Source organism: Mustela lutreola, chromosome 2 (genome assembly GCF_030435805.1).
Source record: "Mustela lutreola isolate mMusLut2 chromosome 2, mMusLut2.pri, whole genome shotgun sequence".
NCBI classification, from domain to species: domain Eukaryota; kingdom Metazoa; phylum Chordata; class Mammalia; order Carnivora; family Mustelidae; genus Mustela; species Mustela lutreola.
Window position 1 is genome coordinate 107,203,556 of NC_081291.1, and position 23,337 is coordinate 107,226,892.

At 56.1% G+C, this 23,337-nt stretch overlaps 1 protein-coding gene across 2 annotated transcripts; it reads right to left on the reverse strand.

Moving 5' to 3' along the window:
* Positions 1-288: 288 nt before the first annotated feature.
* MELTF (melanotransferrin) lies at positions 289-23,336 on the reverse strand. 2 transcript variants are annotated; one of them, XM_059163067.1, is made up of 16 exons: positions 23,129-23,336; positions 21,204-21,358; positions 20,013-20,112; positions 17,620-17,802; positions 15,485-15,641; positions 14,755-14,822; positions 10,888-11,075; positions 10,028-10,208; positions 9,151-9,302; positions 6,709-6,805; positions 5,577-5,771; positions 4,449-4,605; positions 4,289-4,356; positions 2,465-2,652; positions 1,082-1,274; positions 289-598 (listed from the first exon to the last, which is right to left on the reverse strand). In XM_059163067.1, exons 1-16 carry the CDS (start codon positions 23,175-23,177, stop codon positions 501-503), a joined length of 2,229 nt encoding a protein of 742 aa, XP_059019050.1. In that variant the 5' UTR covers positions 23,178-23,336; the 3' UTR covers positions 289-500. The 2 variants fall into 2 exon arrangements, with proteins under 2 accessions (XP_059019050.1, XP_059019049.1); XM_059163066.1 differs by having other exon boundaries at positions 1,076-1,274; positions 23,129-23,333.
* Position 23,337: the final 1 nt, after the last annotated feature.

A 23,337-nucleotide genomic window follows, 5' to 3' on the forward strand; every position in this document is an offset into this window, starting at 1 on the left:
CACTGCCCGCAGGGCGAGTGGGAGCCCCCCCAGCGCGGCAGGGCCTGCCTGGCAGAGGGGGCCGTGTGGGAAGCCGGGCTCAGCCCGTTTCCTTGGTAACTGGCCTTTTCCAATCCGCAGCCTGGCGAGGCGGGGTGGTGGGAGCCCGCCAGCCCGTGGGTGCGGCGTGACTGGGAGGCCGGCCAGCGGGCACCTCAGGTAGCCGCGGGCCAGGTGGTGCCGGGGAGGCGGGGGCCGCTTCACGCGGGAGTCCTGCTCGCATCCAACTCGGCTGCAGGCGGGGGCCCCTTCCTTTCACATTCGCTTTTATTCCGGTTTGAAGCAATCACAGCAGCTTCTCCCGGTGCCGGTGCCGGCATCGCAGCTCCGGGGCGCTCCAGGGTTTCTCACCCTTCCTCTCCCATCCCCCGCGGCCCCAGAAGCGGGGAGAACAGCTTATTTATAGACATTCCAGAGTAGGTTTCCATTCCGAGGGAGGGCCGGGCTTGCCCGGGGCTGCTTCAGAGGGCGGGCTGTAGGAGGGCGGCCGGGAGGCCCAGCAGCAGCAGCAGCAGCGCCGGCAGCAGCAGGGACAGCCCAGGGGTCGGGGCCGGGGCCGCTGCGGGAGCAAACACACGCGGTCAAGGCCTCCGCGCGCGGGCGCGCTACTAGCTCTCGCATCGTGACCCAGGGGGTGTTTCTGTGCCCTCAACTCACCCAGGCTCCCCTTTTCTGCCCTATTACAATTTTTCTTTATTTATTCATTCCTTTCAAAATGAGACCTCATGCTATGTATGGGGCTGCCTCAGTCCTCTCTGCACCATTCCTTGTAGCCTTCCTTTCCTTTATCCAGGCCCCTCTGGGCTACACAGGCACTACTTCCGCTCTGTCGGGGGCCCTCCAGCTCAGACCACCCTCCCACCACGCCCACCTCACTTTGATCTCCTAGAGCCACTCAGGGCATCCATGAATTCACTCAAGGACTGGCGGTGCAAGGCTAGGAGGGATGCTGGGCAGGGGAAGGGCATGTGGCGGAACACCTGCTCCTCCTCTGGAAAGGGGTAACCTGCCCACCCACCGCCAGGCCAGGCCCTACCTGCACCTGAGCACTGCTGGGACAGCATGCCTTCCAGAGCCTCCACGTAGGCCGGGCCCAGCCAGTCCCGGTAGGTGGTTTTCTCCCCAACAGGCACCGCCCGGATCGTGGCATCCTTGAAAAGCAGGTCTTGGCCATGATAGTTGGAGGAGTCAAACATTTTGAAGCCATTCTTATTGTGGTCATCTCCAAACAGGTCCTGAAAGCACCACAGGCAGACCCGCCTTTCATCTGGGCTTGCCCACCACTACTCAGGGGCTGCTTGCTGTTCATGGCTCTGACACCAGGAACCAAAGAGTGAGGACCTTCAGGGCATTGACATTGACCTGACATAAACCCAACCACTCACTGAGCTGTCGTCAAAGGGGATCTGAGTAGAGCTATGACAGCAGCTACCCTAGAAAGAAGGTTCAAAGTGGCCACCAATCTTTGGGGGGACGGGGGACTCATGGATGCTTGAGATTCTGAGGACAGGTCAGCCTTCTCTCCAGGAAAATGTGCATTGCCACGGGGTTCTTCCCCACATCACATCAGAGGGGAGGTGGGAGAGAGGAGGGGAGGTGGGGAGGTGGGAAGTGGGGGCTGGTTGGGAATGAAGGGCCCTGTTGTCAGACTGTCTGGGTTCCTTCCAGATGTATATGAAAGCCCAGCCAACAGGATTCGCAGAGGGGCTAGATGTAGAATGCGAGAGAAAGACAGGCGTTCAAGATGACTCCTGAGGAAATGGGAAGTCTGGAGGTGCCACTCAGAGCAGCTGGGGAGGCTGAGGGAAGCAGGGCAGGCCAGCTACAGGCTTGTTTGGGCCGAGGAGCCTGTTAGAAATCCTAGTAGAAATGTCAAGCAGGCAGCTGTTCAAGATGGAAGGGTAGGATGAAGGCAGGCCGGAGGCTGTGTTTGGAAGCTGTCCACGTACAGAGGACTGTTAATGACATGGGGCTGGGGAATGTCAACAGGAGAGCAGGCTCAGGCGCAGGGTCTGGAGTGGAGCCCTGGGACACTCCGTGGTTACAAGCCAGGAAATGAGGAGCGGCTACCGATCCTGAGAGGAGAGCCAGGCGGGTGTGGCCCCAGAGCCAAGGGGACAAGTTCCTCCAGCAAGTGGGAGCTGTGGCCAGTGCTGCTGAAGGGTCAGGGAGATGTGGGCTGAGAAACAGCCACTGGACTTAGCACCACACACCCCCATAATCTTGCTCAGGGCAGGTCCGTCTGAGAAGGAAACATTAATAAAGCAAGACACAGAAGCGATAGTAAAGGAATGGCCTGATTAAGTGAAAATCTCTGAACTTTCCCGCAGCATTCCTTGGTTTGCTCTGGGTACGCTGACGCACTGGGTGCTCCAGCTCAACTCATCACCCACCCCCCAGTGATGAAGCCCCTGCCCTGGCTCACCTGGGCCTTGTCCAGCAGTCCATACACAGTGAAGATGTTGGTGTCCGGCCGGACCATGACGGCGTGGGATGGCATCTGTGCCAGATTGCAGGCTGCAAACTGGGACACCTCGGCCCGGGCCCCATTGGGACACAGCAGCTCATAGTCCTCTGACCTTAGCTGGGCAGCCCAGGGCTCAGAATTATGGCCTGAAGGGAAGGAGCAGAGGGACAGAGGAAGCGAGAGGCTGCTCTCCTCCTGGATCCCCAAATCCTTGACCATGTCTGGCCAGCTTCCCAACTCCATTCCCCAACTGCTCTGCTCCACTGCCAGGACCCACGAGCCCAGAGGGGCTGCTAACACTGGTCAGAACCACTGTGGGTAGAGCACCTAGAATGATGCTGGCATTTTACAAGCGCCTGCTCTAGCCTCAAGACAGTAACAGCAAGGGAGTGTGACCACCCACCATTGCACAGGTGGAAAAACTAAGACTCTTGATCAGTCCCAGGCAAAGAGCCCCATCTAGGTGTTCCAGGTCTTAGGCCTGGTATGACTTGGGTAGGGGCCCACAAAACTGTGTTTTAAACCAGCAACCTATTGAGGCTGAAGCAGGGGGTCACAAGGGCTTCCTGAGAAACACTGCTCTTGGGAATCACATTAGTTTTGTGTCTTCAGGTACTGACTCAATATCCACCCTCTTCCCATTTCCAGAAGAATTCCACACGGGCCCTCAAGTAGAGATAAAAATAAAGGGCAAGGAGTGGCCTTGGGAGGTGGGGGCCTCTTGAAAGGGCCCCTCCCAAGCCTATCACAGGACTGCAGAGGGCTGCGGCCAAACAGGGCTCCTTGGCTCCTGTGGGAGCCCACAGCTCCCTCCTCCTGAAGGATCATCCCAAGTGTCCTCAATGGGAGCTGGGCATGGGTGAGGGGTGGTGGCAACAGGGCCTGGGAGCCCTCCCAGCCTGGGTGACCTTCACAGGCAGGGTGGGATACAAGTTTTGAAATCCTGATGTTTTTTCCCTGCATGTCTTGCTTCTTCTCCACCAGTCTCCTCCTCCCCTTCAGACCACATTATGCCTTTCTGCACTGAGTTTTTGGAAAGAATTTCTCAGTGAGAAAAGACTGAGCCTCCAGCATTTGGGGTTTCAAAGCCTGCATGGAGGTACTGTACGGAGAAAGACCAGCAGGTGCTGAAGGCAAAGTGGAACAGGAGCAGGGAGGGGAGTGAGGCACGCTTAGAGGGCCCCACACCCTTACAGGACCCAGGTGTGGGCTCGGGCGGGGGGGGGGGCGGCTGGGGCATACAGTTTGAGGGTGCTTTTTCCCAGGTGGGGCCCAGGAAGGTGACTGCAGAGAAAAAGCCACCCATGTGATGGGAATGGGCGCATGCCCAGCCTGGCATGGCCTACCAGCTGCAGTGATTTCCCTGCATGAGGAACTGACCCGCTCAGGACAGAAGCCTGGATGCTGATGTGGGCTGAGGACCCCGCCACTCCCACCACACACCTTGGTGCTCCATCAGTGCCCCGGAAGGAATCTCTCCCCATTGACAGAGGTGGAGTTTCTGCCGTTTTGGTGGAATGGAGATTTGGTTTCTAGATTGGTCAAGAATGTCATGTGTCCTACACACCTGGACATGTGGACTGAGATCTGTTCTGAGAGGACCTTGGAGTCCCTGGGGTCCCCCATGGTCAGAGCCTTCTAGCCTCGGTCTTCCCCAGCTGCTGTTCTGCCCCAATCCTAGCAGGACCCCCCGCCTGGACCATGCTGTAGATGGGGAACAGCTCTTGGGAGGATCCAGCGCCGCTCTGGCCCCAGCCTCCTCACCTCTGCCCAGTCACGTACCATTTGTGTTTTCGAAGACAGTCGTGTGCTTGACAAAGGCGACGTCCCCTGCATTCTCAGCCAGGCACCTGCCATGGGAGAGGCCAAGGCCAGTGCTGGCAGGAAGGCCTGGCCTCTGCAATGGCCCTAGGCATCCCCTACCCCCAGGTGGCCGTGGTACCTGAAGGCGCCGCTGTAGCCGTAGTACCTCTCCTGGCTGTTGCCCACGCACTTGTTTCGGCCCTGCTCATCCCCCACACAGAGCTCGCACAGTGGGGATGGGTAATTCTTGGCGTTGTTCACAGGCACGCAGCTGGCACTGAAGAACTCGCTCACAGCTGGGGCGGGGGTCGGGGGAGGGCTGAGTCGAGGGGCCAGCAGAGGGAAGGGCAGCAGGGATGGGAGGGCCTCCCCTGCCCCCAGGTCTGCCCACTCTGCCTGCCCTTGTGTTTCCAGGGCATCCATCAGCTCCACCCCAGCTCAGAGGGGCGCATCTCCTCCTGTGAGCACTGCAGGGATCAGGGAACTACAGAGGCTGTCCAGATACCGGAACCCCATGCACCACTTCTGGGTTAGCAGTCACCCAGGCTTCCCTTGGACTCTCTCAGGGATGGGGAACTCACTACCTCATAAGCTCTTCTGTTCCAGTCAGGCCAACTGCCCAGCTGTAGAGGAGTGGGAACAGCCATCCCTAACACTCCGTGTATGCTTGTGGAGGTGGATTAAGAAAAAATGTGGTTTTTTCCTGAGGTGCCAGACGGGACAGAGGTGTGTGCATAGTCAGCCCAGGATCTTGCCAGCTTCCTACTGCCTTCCTTTCCCCATGACTGTATGTGATTTAACACATGGGGGGGGGCTGGTTATGGCATATGGTAGCTGCTTGGTAAATGTGTCTTCTTCAGCACTTACACAGATGGCTGGCCACTTTCCATAAAGGTCCCCCAGACACCCAGTGGCTGCCAGGATATGGGGACAGCCCCATGACTGGACAGTGACCCAGCCAGGCCCAGAGCCCAGGCATGCCACACCTGTTCCTCATGCCTGCTCGAGCCAGTCCCCCTCTGGGTAAGTGGCAGGGGCACCATGGCACCCCACATAGAACCAAACAGACCCCCCACAGATGATTACGAGTGTGGCCAACAATATTTCCCAACCTTCCCAAGAGAACGGGGCACATCAAGGATGAAAAGAAAATCTCTCTGGGCTGCTCTGTGAGCTCCTGCTGGGAGACAGCTCCCGGACCCTCAGACACCCCCACCCTACCCCTGCCAAGGAGTTCGCACATGTGCATCCCTGCAGAGGGCAGTACCTGTGAGGACGTCACAGTCCTTGGGCCGGATGAAGCCCCTCTGCACCAGGGCGCCCACGGGGATGTCCCAGCCTGCGGGGCTGTGGAACGCAGAGTGGCAGGAGCGTTTTCCTCGGAGCTCGTCCAGGGTGAAGGCGTAGGAGCTGTTTCGCTTTACTACAGCCACCACGAAGTAGGAGTTGCTATTGTCCTCCGCTGTGGGGAGGGGATGCCAGTGAGGCCTCTCACCTGTGCATTCCTGGCCTGGCCAGGCAAGACCCTGGGGCCGGTCCCCAGGGACCTTCAACCCACTCCCTAGGGTGCCTGCTGCCTCAAGCTATGGTCGACCCCATGCACCTCTCCCCGTGTAGTGTCCCAGGCCCAGGGGCACACCCAGCAGTGGGATCCCTGCTTGTCCCCCAACCAAGGCTGAGAAGCAGCCCTTGGCTCCACTTTTCAGAGTTCTGACTCCCCCAACACATGCCCCATCATTCCTCACCCGAAGGGATTTTTCTTTCTTTACACTCAGGTGGTGTTTTTCGCACCTCCTGGGAGAAAGGTGGAGGCACAGCTGAGGGCCACTGAAGCATTTTTCCTAAGCCCAGAGACTCTTTACATCCAAGTGAAAGGACCTGAAGTCACCACTTAGGAGGAGAGAACACCAAGGCCCCAGCGCAGGCCACCGGAAGGGGGCGGTGCCCCAGGGCCATCTTCTATGACCCCAGTGGGTAGGCGGGAAAGGCAGAGGAGGCCCTCTCGTTGAGGGGGTGGCAAACACTCCACCTGTTTTTGTACGACCTGGCTTAGCCATATGAAACACTTTTTGTATTTTTAAAGGGTTGTAAAAAAAGTAATAATAAAAAACTCCAAAACCACCAATGAACCTGTGGCTTGCAAAGTCTTAACATGTTTACTCTCTGACCTCTTACAGAAAGGTTGCCCACACCTGCCAGGCTTTTAATGATTCGATGGGGAAACTGAGGCCTGAGGCAGGAGGGCTTGCCTGTGACAGAAAGCAACCCATCCCAGAGAAAGACCATGAAGGGGAGCTTGGGAAAAGGGCCCGGGGGTGGGGGTGGGGGGAGACTGATGATATCCAGAAAAACTCTCAGCTGCCTCCTAGCAGTGAATGGGGCCGGGCCCCTATACTCACGGGCATAGTGCTCCCCCGCCGCTGGGACTAGGCCGTGTTTCTTTCCTGCTGTGTAGATGTCTTCGCCCTTCAGGGTCACTGCATCGATTTGCCCATTCTGAAGGGGGACAAGAAAGAGCGACTGGGCAGGGGAAGTGTCGGGACCTGACAGAGGTGCTAGGGTTGGGTCTCTCGGGCTCTCCCCCCTGGGGACCCCCTTCCCCCTCCTTGTGGGATGTGTGGGACAGAAAGGGGTTTGGAAGACCAGAGACGGGAAAGTAGCTGGCACTAGCACTCCATTCTTGGGGGGTTGCTGCTCCTGTTGTCAGAACTGTGCACGATCCCTGCCCTCCCCAGAGACTGCAGCCCACAGATGCCTGCGGTGCCATGCTGTATCCCCCCGCCCCTGGCCAAGGGCTGGCCCACCACACAAGCCAGTACATATTTGCTAAATGCCGATGCGAGTACATGAAGGAGCCAGACCTCAAGAGACAGAAGTTTCGTGGTTAAAGCTCTGCCCCAGGGAGCAGGAAGGGCCCAGGACCCTCTCCTCTCCACCTGCCTGAAGCCCCCTGGTCTCCCCCGTCCACCCTTTCTTGCCCATTCTGAAGCCTCTGGACAGGTTGCCCCTTGGCTCTAAATAGGGGTTAATAAGCGAGACACAGTAGTGCGACAAACCCCAAGGGAAAAAATGGGGTGGGACAGGGGGAGAGAGGGGACACCTGCCTCCCAGAAGGCGCCCCAGGCCATTCGGGCCCAGAAGCATGAAGCTGTGATGCTGGAGTAACAGGCAGTGGCCTTAATTTCTGAGCCCAGAGCATCCACCTCTGGGGGCCCTCTCTTCCCCCGACCCAGGCCTCCAAGCCACTGTGGGGGCAGGGTGGACCCACCCCAGTCCGGCTGACAGCCCTCTTCCGTGGACCACTGTGGCTGGGAAGCACATGGGAGTCAGAGATCCACTGGACACCACCCCGAGAGCCTGAGAATGAAGCATTTCTGAGTCTCTTGCTGGGGTTCTCAAGGAACCACCCAGTCTGCTCCTTTTCTGATGGACACTCCCTTGGCCCTGTTTGAGACAGAGTGAAGGCTCTTGCCCATAGGGAGCTGAACCCTCCCCTCCTGCCTCTCTCCCTGTTTTCTAGCCCATGCCCTCCCCCTCCCCCACAGGACAGCCTGCCCTCCCCCTCCATTCTCCCCTTCCTCCATTCCAGCTGAGCACCCCTCCCTCAGCACTACCTGTGGTCAGGGTCAGGGCAGCCTCCTTGGGGCCCTGGGGCAAGGGGCTCCCCACCCTGAGCTGGGTGACTGAGCAGGTGGCTTCTCCAACCTCTGCCAGCTTCAGGTTCCCGGCAGTGGTCACACCCACTCCGTGCTGCTGGGAGGGTTAAGGGAAGGGGTCCACGGGAAGGGGTCCACGGAAGTCTTGGCACAGTGTACAGCACATGGCACTCGCATGCTTGTGAGGCCGTCCTCTATCGTGATCCTGGCCTCCTGTTATTTCTGTCCACTCTTCTCTTCTTGGTATCTAAGTCAATGGGGGGCAGTGTGGACACTTCCAAGGGGCAATGGTCTGGCCTGTGCTCAGGGATTGCCCTGAGAAGGGCTCCTCATCGTAAGCCCACAGGCCCCACATACTCGCTCATAAAAAAGAGGCAGGAGGCGGCAGGGGGCTCCTGGGTAGTGCAGTCTGTTCAGTGTCCCACTCTTGGTTTTGGCTCAGGTCATGATGGCAGGGTCCTGAGATCGAGCCCCATGTTGGGCTTAGCACAGAGTCTGCTTGAGACATTCCCCCTCTCCCTCTGCCCCTCCTCCTGCTTGTTTGCCCTTTCTCTCTAAAAATAAGTAAATAAAATCTTTAAAAAATTGAATGAGAAGGGAGGAATCCAGGAACCAGGCTGCTGCTGTGACCACTGTAGCCACCTTGCCTGCAGGGGCCCGGAGCCCCCTCCAAGCTCTAGCCTCAGTCTCCAGTCAGAGAAGCACAGCAGGGCAGGGCCCTTACCTGTGGCTGCAGAGCCAATCAGCAGGTGCCACAGACCATGTAATGGGCCATGACAAGCTTAGAAAAAAGGCCTAGGATGGAGTACTATGGAAACTACCAGGCACACTGTACTTAGTGAGGGTCGGTAGTGTTTCGTTTCATGCCTCTCTACTGAAGGCCACAGGACAAGCAATGTCTCGCTGGGCCCCTCTCCAAATGTTCCTTCTGCTCTCAGCTCCCCCACTCAGCGAGGAAGGGTTCCCGGGTTCCTGAAAGGGGACAGTCCCCCTCCCCCACTCTCCTCCCCTGAAGTGGGGTGGCTGGTCCCTGCCAGTCCTTCTTCCTCCCTTTTCTGAGGCTGGCACAGAAGACCGCCTATGCTTCAGACCGGGTGGTGCACGGCAAGGGCTGCGAAGGACCATCCTGGGCACAGCCATGGCCTGGCCCCCCAGCCCACTCTGCGCCCTGGGCACAGCCCCCACCTGGATCCATTCCATGCAGTGCTGGGGAGACTCGGCCGACACACACTGGATCTCTGGCTTGAGCCTCTGCCGGCTGAAGGCCACAGCCATGTCTCCACACTTCTGGATCTCGGGAGTGGACAGCACACACCAGCGCAGATAGTGAGGCAGCCCTGTGTATGTGTGTGAGCTTGTGGTCACCACCACACTCACCCGCTTCAGAGGCTGTCCCCGAGCGTGGCCTGTGGGGTGGAGTCATGGGGGCTTATACCTAAGTAGGGAGAGCTTGTAGTCAGGCCCAAGGGAAACTCTGGTTCTTTCCCTCATTAGCTATGATAATTAAGTTATTTTACCCTCTGATTCGGTTTCCTCTTACAGAAAGGGGATAGCTGTGCCTCTTTCACCAGGCTGTGAGGAGGCCCGAGGGGAGATCATGGCTGTGGTGTGTCTGAGTAGCACGCTGTCTCCCTGACTATAGGGGGCAGAAGGCAGAAAGCCCACAGTAGACTAACAATGGTCCAGTCAACAGACAACACCCGAGCCAGGGCCTTGGCCATGGGGTGGGCAGGAGGCGGGGTGGGCAGGAGGCAGCGTGAGGCACTGAGGAGAGAGCATGTTGGGATTTGATGACTTCAGTGTGGATAGGCAGGAAGATGCTTCCAAGACACGGCCTGATGGTCTGGATCCTACCCCTTGGAGCTGATGGGGCATCCAGGATACAGCAGGCCAACCATCTCTGGAGAAGCTTCCTCTCCAAACCCCTAGAGGAAGGGAGGTGGAGGCCAAGGGGCACAGCCTCTGGGGTGAGTGTCCTTTCCCAGCTGCCTCTCCAGAAAGCACTGCATGCCTGTGGTCAGACTGGGCTGGAGCTTGTGGGACAGGGGACAGGTGGACTTACGGTTGGGGTCACAGAGGAGGCCCTTCATGGCGTGCAGGTACTCGCGGCCCAGCCAGGCCTCATAGGTCTGTGTGGCGATGGGCACCAGCTCGGAGGTGGAGTCTTTGAAGAGCAGGTCCTTCTGACCATAGGCCTTGGAGCTGAACATCTGGAAGCTGCTGCTCTCATGGTTGAAGAGACGCTGTGTGTCGGGGAGAGGAGAGGGGGCTGGGGAGGTGTGGCCAGTGGGGAGGGCAGCATGCCCCTTCCTCTCAAATCAGCCTGTGGCTCCTCTGGCCAGGCACCCCCACCCACATCCTCTGCGCACCCCCAGTGCACTCTGCCTTGTCACACCGAGGGCCCAGAGTTGGAATGGGACTGAGGATGTAGGACGGGGCTGGCCATGGTGGCACAGGTTGGGGGCAAACGTACCTAGAGCTTGAGTGCCCAGGGATTGTTGTGCTTATAAGTATCACCTTAACACTATTCACATTTAATCAATGGTGTCCTTTGACATTTGTTGGCTTTGTCGTTTTGTTCATGGGCCCAGAGACTCTGGGTTTACTTCTAAGAGCCACAAACACGAGCAGATCTCTTAGAAGGGTGCCCGGGTCGCCGCTCTGCCTCTCTGGCTAGCCCTCCTTGCTCCTGCCTCTGGCTGCCAGCTCACACCCTTGGTCCCTCCTTCACACTAAAGCTGGACACTACAGGGACCTCCCTAGCTGTGGTCTGGCCCAGGGTGGTTCTCTGAGTCCTGCCCCCTCTTGGCCTGGCTGGCCAGCCCATTGATGGCTCTAGCTGAGCTTCTACCCTGGGAAAAGACAAGGAGGTTCGGTACCATCTGGAAAGCCGTGCAAGGGTGGGGGGTGCCCTGAACTCACCTGGCCTTCATTGAGCAGCCGGAACATGAGGCTCCCGTCTGCATCCGCCCGGATCACCACGGCATGAGCAGGTACCCGGGCCAGGTGACATCGCCTCCACTCGGTGACATCAGCTCGGCTGCCATCCCGGCACAGCAGCTCAAAGTCCCGGGACAGCAGTGCCTGGCCCCAGGAGGGAAGAGTTTTCCCTGGGAAGATGGGAAGGCTGTGGTGAGCCAACTTCTGTCCTCGGTGGAGTTATGGGAAGGGCCTCAGAAAGGCCCAGGAAAGGATGGGGAGGGCCACAGACTCACGGTGAAAACAAACTCTTGTAGGAGGTGAAGACCAGAGCTGGGAATGACAAGGAGCTTGGGGACTGCATTCCACAAGGCCAGGTATCTCAAGAGACTGTCATTATTGACTTGCATTTCCAAACCCTCACCAGTTTCTATAAAGCTTGTATTGGCTTAGACTTATGTGGCTTAGAGGTATGTGATGGTAATACAGCACGTGTAAGCAGGCCTGTTCATTAACGGTAAGACTAAGAGACTCAGGGGAGCTTGGGGGGGGGTGTTGCCAGGAGGTCCCTGCTGCCCTTGGACACTCAATTAGACTCTGAGCAGGTGGCAGGGGCCACTGCGGGAACAGAGCCAGACAGAATGGACCAATGGTAGCCCAAGAGAAAAGGGTAGTTTTCTCCAAAGCTTTGCCCATGCATTAATCCAGTTATTACTCTATTTGTGTTTCAGGATATTTACTCCAAGTCGTTTTTTCCATTTTCTAACCATTTCTAACACAGTTAAGGACTATCCGATAGGCAATCTTGTATCCTGCTACCCCCCCACTTTTTTTTTTTTAAAAGATTTATTTATTTATTTGACAGACAGAGATCACAAGTAGGCAGAGAGACAGGCAGAGAGAGAGATGGGGGAAGGGAGGCAGGCTCCCTGCTGAGCAGAGAGCCCAATGTGGGGCTCGATCCCAGGACCCTCAGATCATGATCTGAGCCGAAGACAGAAGCTTAACCCACTGAGCCACCCACGGCTGCTCCTACTACTTTTTAAAAAGGTTTATTTGAGAGACAGAGAGAGAGAAGGGGGAAGGGCAGAGGGCGAGAATCCCAAGTGGACTCCCTGAGCACGGAGCCTGAGAGAAGGCTCTATCTCATGACCCATGAAATTATCTTCTGAGCCAAAATGATGAGTCAAACACACAACTCAATGAGCCACCCAGGGGCCCCACTACTTTTTTTTTTTTTTTTTTTTTTAAAGGAATGATTTAAGTAATCTCTACACACAATGTGAGGCTTGAACTCATGACCCCAGACCAAGAGTTGCACACTCCACCAACTGAGCCAGCCAGGAGCCCCTTGCACCCTACTTTTTTTTTTTCACTTGTCGTTTTAAAGTATTTTTCCCACCCTTTTGGAAATTTTCCGTAAAACTCATTTATAATAGAAAGCCAGATTTATTTGAAAGAGTGACTATGGACACCAGATAGGAATATTAAGAAGTCTAATTTTAGAACTGTAACTCAACAGATGGTCTTATAGAACAACATTTTTAAGACTTTTAAAATTTTCAAATGAGGAGGATAAGCTTCTACTAGGAAATAGAAAGGGTAAAAATAATTTGTGGGGTCATGAAAACTCTTCACTCCCAAACCCCAAAATTGAGAGTTATAGTTTGGAAGCCTCCACAGAGGTCAAGTTTAAGGTCTGTGTGATGGTTTCAAGCCTTCTTAGCAATCACTCTGTGTCATTCTCGCCTCCCTCCCCAGCTCTCTACTTTTCATCTGCTGCAAAGCCTTTGTATGGAGCTCTGGGGATGGTCTGGCCTTCCCCCATGACACAAATGCACCGTTTAGGTATTGTAATCTGCCACTCCTGTTCTTCAGTTGGAATGTCAATTCCCACTTTTGCTCTTACCAATCTTTTGCATAAAATTTTAAAAATTATCTCCTTAGACTTCCTTAAATTATCAACATTTTATCCTATTAATTAAAATTTTAAAAGATTTTATCTGTCAGATCAAGAGGGAGCATGCGCACAAGCTGGGGAAGGAGCAGTGGGAGAGGGAGAAGCAGGCTCTCTCTCTCGGAGCAAGGAGCCCAATGCAGGACTTGATCCCAGGCCCCTCAAGATCATGACTGGAGCTGAAATCAAGAGCTGAATGCTTAACCAACTAAGCCATCCAGGCACCCCTACCATCAACATTTAAAAAAAGCTGATTTTAGGGGCACCTGGGTGTCTCAGTTGGTTAAGCATCTGACTCTCGATTTCAGCTCAGGTCATGGTCTTGGGGGCACAGATCTAGCCCTGCACTGGGTTCTGTACTCAGTGGGAGTCTGCTTGAGATTCTTTCTCTCCCTCTTCCTCTGCCTCCACCACCCCCCTTAATATAAATAAATTAATTAATTAATGTTAAAAACAGCGAATTTTAACCCCATACACCCCTATTCTTTCTCCAACTTTGACATTTTCCCCTGCTTGATCTTGAGGCCCAAGTCCCGGCTGCCCATTTCCTCCATCATCTTGCCCTGGACATAATCCTATGTGCTTCCTTCTTTTTCAAATCTGGTTTATCTTGTTTGCCTTCTTGAGTGTCAAACCACATGACAGACCTTCTGCTTTTAAAGGTAAAGGTTATGATAAAAAAAAAAAAAAGACAATGATCAGACATTATTGAACAGGCAAAACTAGAGAGACAAAAGTGACTGGTGAATGCCAGAAGGGCGCATCAAGGAACTTACAGGGTGGAAGATTAGTCACAATCACTATCTTGACTGCAGTGGTAATTATGCACCTGTGGTTATACCACTGTATAGCCTGTACTTCAAAGGGTGCATTTTGTTGCATGAAAATTGTATCTCAACTTAAATAAAGGATTCTTATGCGAATCCAAATTGGGGCATGTTCTATAAAGTAACCAGCCTGACTCTTCAAATATGTCAATGCCAATGTAACTGCTGAGCAGTTACAGGAAACTAAAAAGACCTACAACTAACTACCGTGTGAGATCACAGATTAGGTCCTGGACCTGAAAAAAATTGCTACAACGGAAAGAATTGGGACCAGTAGTGAATCTGGACTATGTGCTATAGATTAGATAATGGTATTGAGTCAATGTTACAATTACTGAATTTGGTAACTGTGCTGTGGCTAGGTCCACATCTCCTTGTTTTTAAGAGATACGCACGAAAATATTAAAGGGCATGAGCAGGCAAATGTATTCTCAGAGAAAGAATACATATGAATATAGAAAGAATGATAAATCCAACGTGGCAAATGCTTCAAGTTGGAATCTGGGTAAAAAAAATAAACATGGGTGGGAGGATGCCTGGGTGGCTCAGCTGGGTTAGCATCTGTCTCTTATTTTGGCTCAGGTCACAATCTCAGGATCGAGCGCAGGCTCTGGGCTTAGTGGGGAGTCTGCTTGAGATTCTCTCCCTCTCCCTCTGCCCCTCCCCTACTCTCTCTAAAATCAATCAATCTTTGGAAAAAATGGGAATTCTCTGAATTATTCTTGCAACTTTTCTAAAGCTCAATTATTGCAAAATTAAAAAAAAAACTAAATGACGATAAATGGATCTACATAGAACACTAACCCCATTTACCATGATCTTCTTACGGATTAGAAATGGACGGCTTCTCCAGATAATGGGGGGAGGAAGGGTAGATAAGGATTCATACAGAGACTTGCAAAACTAGGACCCAGTCTTAAAGTGGAAGCCAATGCCAGACACAAACCAGAGCAGGGCAGCCGTGTCTACCAGCCCCCCTCGCCCCACGGAGCCATTTGAACTCCGCTCAGAACACCCACCTCTTCCTTCCAGGGACAACTACAAGGCCCGAGATGCTGCTCCCTGGGGCTGACCCCTCCCACTCACCATCCGTGTTCTCCAGCACCGTGCTGTGTTTCACGAAGGCCACATCCCCAGCCCCTTCTGCCAGGCACCTGTGGGAAGAAACTGTGAGCCTGGGCGGGGCTGAGCTCCTCTGCCCTCTGGGAGGCATGTTCTGGAATGGAGGGGTCTGTCTGGTGGGCCCATTTGGGGCCCCAGCCAGCTCTCTAGGTGGAAATACTGAAGCCAAGATGCTTAGAGGGGCTCTGCAATCTTCCATTCCAAGCTCTGCTGAACATGGACCCTCATCTGTGGACAGAGGCAGCTGTCCCACAGCTGCTGGGGACTCCTTCTGGCCCCATGGACGGCTTACCCAAAGTACCAGCTCTAATCAGGTGCAGAGCTGAGGCCAGCCCCAACGACCAAGACATCAGGGTCCCTGCCACATTTTTCCATGCTTCCCACCCTCCCTGCTGGTCCGAGGCACCAGAATGGGGACCTGAAAGTGGCAAAAGGCTGTTTTTGCCATTTTCTTCTAAGTCCTCATCTCTAAAAATACCAAACATGTTGACTTTGTGAGCAAACCCAGCCTGGCGTATTCCAGTTGGACGTTTTTAAACTAAGGAGGCACATGAACTATATAAAGGGCCCTTTGAGGAGATGGAGCCAACGGGCCACTCCCCTGGGGCCCTCGCAGTGCCCTGCTGTTTTCCACCCTCCCGTGGCCTCCGGGGCCCCCACTCTGCTCCTCACCACCCCCCCCACGCCCTCTCACCGGAAGGCCCCGCTGTAGTCGTAGTATCTCTCCAGGTGGCTCTTGTCACACACCCCCTCCCCAGCAGCGTTGCCCCGGCACAGGCGACAGAGGGACTCCGAGTAGCTCGTTTCTCCTGCCCCGGGCACACAGCTACCCCCAAAATAGTCGCTGACAGCTGTGGGGAGGAGGAGGGAGAGGGAGGCCCGTCAGCCACCCACCAGCCCCCCAGGACGGCTCACCCTCCTCAGGCTGCAGTGGGGCTGGGCCCCCAGGGATGTGCCGGCCCTTCCGAGCTTCAGTCTGAGCAAAAAACGGGGGGAATGGGACAGGCCAGTGATTCCCAAACTGGGGCCACAAAAGCAGCAAGGGGCGTTGGAGAAAGTAAAAAGTTATCTCCAAACCACTACATACAACAACTCTTGCATACATACTGCTCCCACTGCAGGTTTCGCTTCTAGTCAGTTATACGTAATCGATGAAAGTGGGGGAGAAAAGAAATTATGATGTAATGCCTACAATTTCATAGACAAAGCTTTTCAAAACAGGTGGAGGGGTATGGGCAGGAAGGCCTCAATGGGGAAGTGGTCAGATCTGCATAGTCCTGGGGCCCTTGCCAGCGCTGTGATCCAGCGTCTACCCTGTGCACAACCATTCGTCCTGTACGCGGGGTCTCCTCAGTGTCACATAAGGTGAGGACTCTGGTGCACCAGCCCGCTAGATCCAGCTCTGCCCCAGTGGGCTGCCTTTCCTGGTTTTCTTTTGGCATCATCCCAGGGGAGTGGAAATTCAATACATGCGCCAACTGGCTGCCAGACCACCCATCCCCGGCCACTGTCTGAGAGGACCGGGCCTCCATGCTCCCACGGGTCGTGCTGGTTGACATGGTAGCTGAAGCTGCTGGGGGCAGTGTATGATGTGTCCACGCACAGGCGCGTGCTGCACGGGCTCGTGCATGTGTGCGCACACAGCAGTTTTGTGTGCAGGTGCGTGCATGTGCCCACAACCAACAGCAAGGTGCCCCCAAGGGGCATGAAGTTGAGCTCATTTATAAGAGCAGCTCCATGTAGCGAGGATGTACTTGGGGACACACATCACATGGAAATGTCCTCTGAGCTCTTGCAGCCCTGGCAGCGCCACAGCCTGGGACTCTGCATTGACCTGTTTGACAGATGGGGCACTGAAGTTCAACAGGGCAGAGTCCCGTACTTGAAGGCGGCTATGCTGGGAAGGGCCGACATGTACTACTCTCTGACAGCAAAGTCTGGGCTCTCCCGCAACTCTCCTACCAACTCCCAGCCCCTGAATTACTGGTCACGGAGGGGACAAACCAGGAGGCAGCACTCGTGGACGAACTGTTGGGGGTGTGAGTATGACCCCTCAGAGGGCAGTTCACAAATGTGGCTGTCAGAGGTCAGTGGCCACATCATGGTCTGGAGCACCCTGTGGACAGACTGTCAGAGTGGGGTGGCCAGGAGAAGCCCAAAGCAGGACAAGCAGGAGATGAGCCCTGGCCCCTGGGCTGACGGCTGGGGACTCCAGCCAGGCACATGGGGCTTCAGCTCACTCACCCAGTGTGTGTTATCCTTGACAACCCCTCTTGGATCCCTCTCAACTCTCACTGGAGAACGTTCTAGTGGCAGGACACCCCTCTTCTCACTGTAAGTTAATCAACTGGGGAGCTGTAGTTCTCTCCCCAGTTGTGAGCTTTCTGGGTGCAAGCTGGCAGCTTGTTTGGGGTCCTGAAAAAAGTTTCTCATCTGTCTGAGGACGTGTTTCTGGAAAAGGGGACCTGCACAGGTCTGCAGCAGGTGAGAGCTGCTCCCTGGGCATCACCCCCTCCCAGCTGTGGGTAGGCCTGTGCTTGGCTGTGTCCTAGGGTCCTGGGAGGAGCAAGCGAGGGTCATGTATCAACTACCCCCAAGAGCTGCTCCACCAGAGCTTTATTGTGACTGCCCCAGGCTGGCCAGCACTAATGAGGAAGGGGTGACACCACCACCCGGGGGTCGGGGAGGCCCTGGAGGAGGTGCGATGGTGCTGCTCCTTAATTATGGGAGCCCAAGGGAGGTCACCCATCAAGAGAAGTCAGGGCAGTGGCCAGGAAGGAGACCCAGTGCCCCTGCAGGGGAAGCCCCTGCCGGGCCCAAAGCCCTTACCCTTGAGCACGTCACAACCCATGACAGACAGGCGGCCGCTCTCAACCAGGTAGCCCACCGGCACGTTCCAGCCCACCGTCCTGTTGATGCCCGTGTGACAAGACTTCACACCTCTCAAGGTGTTGATGGTCACGTGGGAGCCCCTCTTGACCACAGCGACAGCGTAATAGGAGGTACCGACCTCTAGAAGGAGGGACAGGAGAAGAGTGAGGGTGGCAGGAGAGAAGCCACGAGAGGGGCTGAACGCAGGTGGGAAGGCTGTGGGAGACGGGTGTGTATGCATGGACATGTGTGTGCACAGCTACCTGGGCATGTGTGCACATGCGTCCAAGTGTGCAGAGATGTACACAAGCGTGTGTACATGGGCTTCCTGGCTGCTGGGAGCGCAAGTGGGTACAATCCACGTTTCAGCATGAGCCCCAGCCCCCTCCTGTCTGACGTGGCAGGACACCATTCCCAGAGGCTCACTCCTCTCCTTTCCTTGCCGTCAGCGGGCATTTGGCTAAGTCTCCATCTGTCAGTGGGGCTCTGTAGCCACACAGAAAGCAGAAGCAGCCTCAAGTCTTGTGTTCTCCCAAGTCCAGGCCCCCTGGAGGATCGCAGAGGGAGGGAGGGGGTGCTATCGTGGTTATGGGGGCAGAGTGGTGGGAGGAGCATGTGGGACAGGCAGGACCTTCACCTCATTAGGTGCTGAGAATGTAGAGAGGAGAAGGGAGGGGGAAAGGGGAGGGAGAGGGGGAGAGAGAATAGATGAAACTATCAATATTCCAAATCACTCAGAACCGTGAATGGGATGTATGTGAGTGGGCAGCCCTGCAAAAGATTCCCCTGGTCAAATGTGGCCCACAACAGGCCATTCAGGCAGGACAGGGATGACTCATCCACGGGGACTGATGACCAGAGGCATCACATCCTCCCTCCCCCCAGTCTCCCCGCCCCCCCACTACCCTGTAGTGGTGGAATGGCCACAGTCAGAATGAGTGGACTTCTAGAAAACAAAGCCAGTGCTATTTCTTGCATAGCTGAGCTAACATCCTGCCAACCTAGGGAGCCTGGCCTGTCCCTTTCCTCTGATGGACCCACCATGCCCTCTCTTTCTGATTCCTGGAACATACCAAATTCTGTCCCGCCTAGGACCCTCAGGGTTCAGCTGCAAGGTCACCTCAGAGAAGTGAGGTGCCTTCCTGTCTGCTCTGTTTCAGTAGGTTCCCCCACATTCCTTCCCTTTCTCCTGGGGCCTTGACTTCCTCCACAGCACCTCCCACATGGTAACTATGCTTCTTTGTGTTTATTTATTCGCTACTGGACTCCTGCTCTCTGCGGGCAGGAACTGGCTCTTTTGCTTGTGACTCTGTGCTCATGACTGGTAAGCAGCAGGGGCTCAAAGTGTGAATTAAAGAGGGCCACTGAGGCAGGGCAGTTCCTGGCTTCTGAGTGGAAAGGCTGGCTGGGTAGACTGTGTCCTGTGTCATCTGATGGTCATCAGTTCACCAAGCAGCCCAGTGAGGCCCTGTGCCGGGTACCAGGTACCAGCAGCTTTACAGAGAGGAGCACCAGGCCCTTCCTCAAGGGACTCACTGCAGTGGGACAGAAACAAAAAATCAGGGAGAACAGGATCTTAACAGTGTTGAGTCAGAGCTCCGGGAAAGCAGGAAAGAGAAGCCCTTTCAGGGGAGCTCTCAGGGGTGACAGCAAGCTGGGCTGTGACAGGGGCTAGTCTTCTGGACAACAGAGGTGGGGGACGGAGCTCCAAAGGGCAGGCTGAATTAGAGGCATGTGTTTGGTGAGGTTGGTGAGGTGCAGGGACTGGGGGAAAGAACTCCTATTTCTAAGCACACACCACAGGTCAGGTGTGCCCATGCTGACTCATCTGGTCTGTGTGACAGGAAAGTGTCACTGTCCCCATTTTCCAGTCAGGGAAGGAAGGCTGTTCAAAGTCTCAGAGGCTCACAGGAATGGGCAGAACTGGGATGCGTTCTTCCTTTGTTGGGCTCTCAGGTCCTAATCAACTCCTCAGCCCTATTCCTCCTCCACGTTGCTTCTGACAGGGCCGCTAAACTTCGGCCCAACTTTGGCAAGACATGGGGCAGCCCCTCAGTGAGAGCTTGTGGGTGCAAGTTACAGGGGTGATGGGCTCCCCACAGGGAAGAATGGACTCTGGTCAGCCCAGTGTCTCTGGCAACCCTGCTCTGAGGGGGGTGTTAAGAGAGACTTAGCAGCGGGGGTGTCTGTAGGTTTGTCTGGCCTGGATCCCAGGACTGTTCTGGGGACAGGGCTCCTGACCAACTTGAGGGCTGTCGGTTAGGCCAGGTGCAACAAGGACACACCGCAGAGAGACAGCCTCTTCTCCTCCCCGCCAGCCCAACCCCCCACCCCTCCGCCCGCCCTCTGACCTTGATCATATACTTCGCCCACCACAGGCTTCAGGCCGTGCTCCTTCCCTGCCTCATAAATGGCTCCTCCATCCAAGGTGATGGCGTCAGCCTCCCGGGCCTGCTGGGAACATGCGGGTTAGTGCAGGCTGGCCACCCTGGCCCGTTCAGCCAGGAGCTCAGGGGCATCCATTAGTCTGCCCAGGGCCCCTTGAAAAGCCACAGAAGTCCACACTGGTCCTGTCTATCCGGCCCAGGAACCCTGCCCTGGCTTGGCCTCGTACCACCAGGGCCTAGAAGGCTTACCCTTTACCAGGTCCTAGGTGACAGCTCTCCTGGGCTGAGGGCTTGCCTTAATTATGTCATTTAAAAATGATGGCTTCTAATGGCTTTCCATAGTTAAAAGAAAAATAAGGCCATACAAAATGGCACAGAGTAAAAATCTCCCTCGTTTGCCTGTTTCTCAGAGCTGACTCCACTGTTAACCTGTTTCTCAGGTTTTCCAGGATGCAGACGGAGTCCCATAAATGCCCTCTTTATTTTTTCCCTTTTCATTTCAGACACAATGGCAGTATGCTCTTGGTGTCCTGAGGTGCATGGTAAAATTCTAGTTCCTCACCATGGAGCCTACCTAAGCCCACAGCCCGTGTGTGACTTGGATGAGGTCTGGGGAGAAATCAAGGGCCGAGCTGAAGTGAAAACCCAGGCTTCTGTCCACACCCCGTTTTGCCACCGAAGTCCGAGCTCTGAGTAGCATCAGGGCTGGCTGAGCATATCTGCAGCCTAGCACTTCTTTGCAACCCCCCTTCACTCACCCAGGCCAGGCGGGGGCGGGGGGGCATTTCTCCTTCCTGAGAAACTGCACAAGCCTGATTCTGGAAAACCACCCCCGGAGAGGTCTTTTTTCCGGGCTCCCCCTGGTGGGGTGGGTAGTGTCCCCACTCTAGCAGGGGCCTGGTGGAAGGGAAACTCTGCCTCTTCGATACCTTTCCCTGCAGGGGCCCATCTGAGCCAGTGCCCTCCTCCCTGTGGCCTCCCAGGGGCTGGGCACTGGCAGGATACAAGCCAGCCCTTGTTGCCTGGGGAACTCCAGAGAGCCTCAGCCTGGCCCTGGCAGGGGAAGTCAGCACCTTTCTCTGTGAATGATGCTGTTGTGCGCTCCCTTCTGAGTCAGAGACCTCCTGTCTGGTGGAGTGAGGGGCTGGAACTCACCGCAATGAGCTGGATGCAGTGGTCCACTGAGGTGCCCTGGGTACATATGACGGGTGGCTGGATCCCGGCCTCTTGGAAGGCTTTGCTCATGTCACTGCATTTCTGCTGCTCCGGGTCTGAGGTGGTGCACCACCGCACTTCCATCCCACTGAGCACTGGGGGCACGGACCAGTGAGGCCCAGAGGCCCAGTGCCCCGTCCACAGAGAGCATCCCCAGCCCCTGCCCCCGACCCCCCAGAAGCTGTGTGACCCCCTGAGCATGCATAGCCAGTCCCACGCAATAGCCCTGCCCTCCCACTGGGAGATCTGAGGCACAAAGAGGTGTCACAGACCACAGAGGTCTGTGCGTGTAGGGACATGCACCCCCGCACTTGGGGCAGATGGGGTGGCTCAGGACCTGGAACTTTACAGAGGCCAAGGCAGGGGTGGGGGGGTGCATCTCCTAGGGTAGCATCAGCTAGTCATAAGCCTGCTCGCTGGCCTGGAGAGCAGCCTGCTGGGTGGAAAGAGGGTGAGGAGTCCTGTTTGGTTCCGTGACCAGTCAAGTTCCTGCCCCTGTTCTGGCCCCTCTGGGCCTCTGTGTCCTCCAACCAGAGGGCAGTAGGGTCTCTCACTCAGTGTTCCTTAGCCCTCCTCACCAACTGGGAATTGAGATGGGAGGTGGTGGCAGTGGGCCTCAAGGAGCCTGGCGGCCTACCGGAGCGTCTGTGATTACAAACCCACCCTCAGGCTCCCCTACCCCTGCCTAGGGGAAGCTGAGGAAATCAGCAGATTGAGCGCAAGTTTCTGCTCCTGGAGAAGGAGCTGGTGACTTTGGGCAACTTATTTGACCTCTCTGAACTTGCTTTGTCATCTGAGAGCACAGATAAGGAAATCCATCTTCTGTGCTGAAAAAGACCTATGTAGAAAGCCAGGAGGCACAGGTCCTCAGTGGCCTTTTGCTTAGGTCCCTCCTCCCAGTGGGACCCTATTGGGTCCTGGCATCTGACCAGATCTGAGTCCCAAGAGAGCTCCCAGCCTGAGGGCCCAGCAAAGTGGCGCCGGATTTCCTTGGGGTGGATGCCTTTGGAGACCCAAGATCCTCCATCCACCACTCATGTGGCCCAGCTCTGGGTCCCGTTCTGGGCCCCCAGTGATCAGGCCATCCTCTTGTGGCAGCCTGTCCTTCCCAACCCCACCCCAGGGGTCAAGACTGCAAGTTCTTCCACAGCCTACCTTTTGTGACTCAACTCCCCCCAGCACCCTGTAGTGTGAAATGGCCTCCCCCTCTCCAGAGCCCCAGGACTGCCCCTTGGTAGGCCGGGCGGGCAACTGCAGAATTGGGACCGCGGTGGCGGGTCCAGTGTATTCGTTGAGATCAGAGCGGTGAGGCCGTCCAGTGTCTGGCGACCCTGCCAGCAGCTCCCCGAGGTCCAACCTCACCCCTCACTGCGCTGGTCCTGGCTGCCTTGGGAGGGGGCGGGGCAGACACGAAAGACCCAGCAGCACCTTCCTCCTCCTCGCACCTTGCAGGGCGCCCTGGGGCTGGCTCCCGGTTGCATCTTCCGTCCCTCCCTTCCAGTCCCTTAGAATCTTCTCTCGTGGGGGCTCGGGAGAAGCAAAGGGGCTCGGCCCCCAAACCTTGCTGGAGCATCCACAGCTATCAAACGCGTCCATCCTCCCAGCTCTCCTCCTGATCTTCTAAGGCTCTCCCCCCTCCACCCCCCGACTGCTTCTCTCCTTGGCCAGTCAGAAGGCCCGCTTTTTCAAGGCCCCTGTGAATGCCGTTTCCTCCAAGACGTCCCAGGCAGCTGAGGTCGGAGTTAGTTCCCTCGGCCGCCTGCAGCTGCGGTTGGCACCGTTCTACGCCTCCCCTCGTTCCGGGGAGATACGGATTCAGGACACACTTCCCCTCCTGCTCCCAAGGCCAGGCGGCCGGACCTCACCTGTGCGCAGAGCGAGGAAGAGCCACAGGACCACGCTTCGGCCCCGCATGGCGCGGTCGGGAGCTAGCGTGGGGCCGGGTTGCGCGCGGGGGGGTCTAGCTCTAGGTCTGCCCGGGTCCGCAGCAGCCGGGGCTCTCCCCCTCCCTCCTCTTTAGCCCTGGCCTGTTCCTACTTAAGCGCGGCCGGGGCGTGCCTTGGCCGGGTCCACG

What these genes read in the sequence shown, in the direction of transcription:
- MELTF (XM_059163066.1), bottom strand. Translation starts at nt 23,177, where the DNA reads ATGCGGGGCCGAAGCGTGGTCCTGTGGCTCTTCCTCGCTCTGCGCACA. An exon ending in GACTACAGCGGGGCCTTCCG is followed by an intron (nt 14,823 to 15,484) that starts GTGAGAGGGCGT and finishes TTCTTCCCACAG; the next exon opens with GTGCCTGGCAGAAGGGGCTG. An exon ending in ACTGCATGGAATGGATCCAG is followed by an intron (nt 6,806 to 9,150) that starts GTGGGGGCTGTG and finishes GTCCCCCTTCAG; the next exon opens with AATGGGCAAATCGATGCAGT.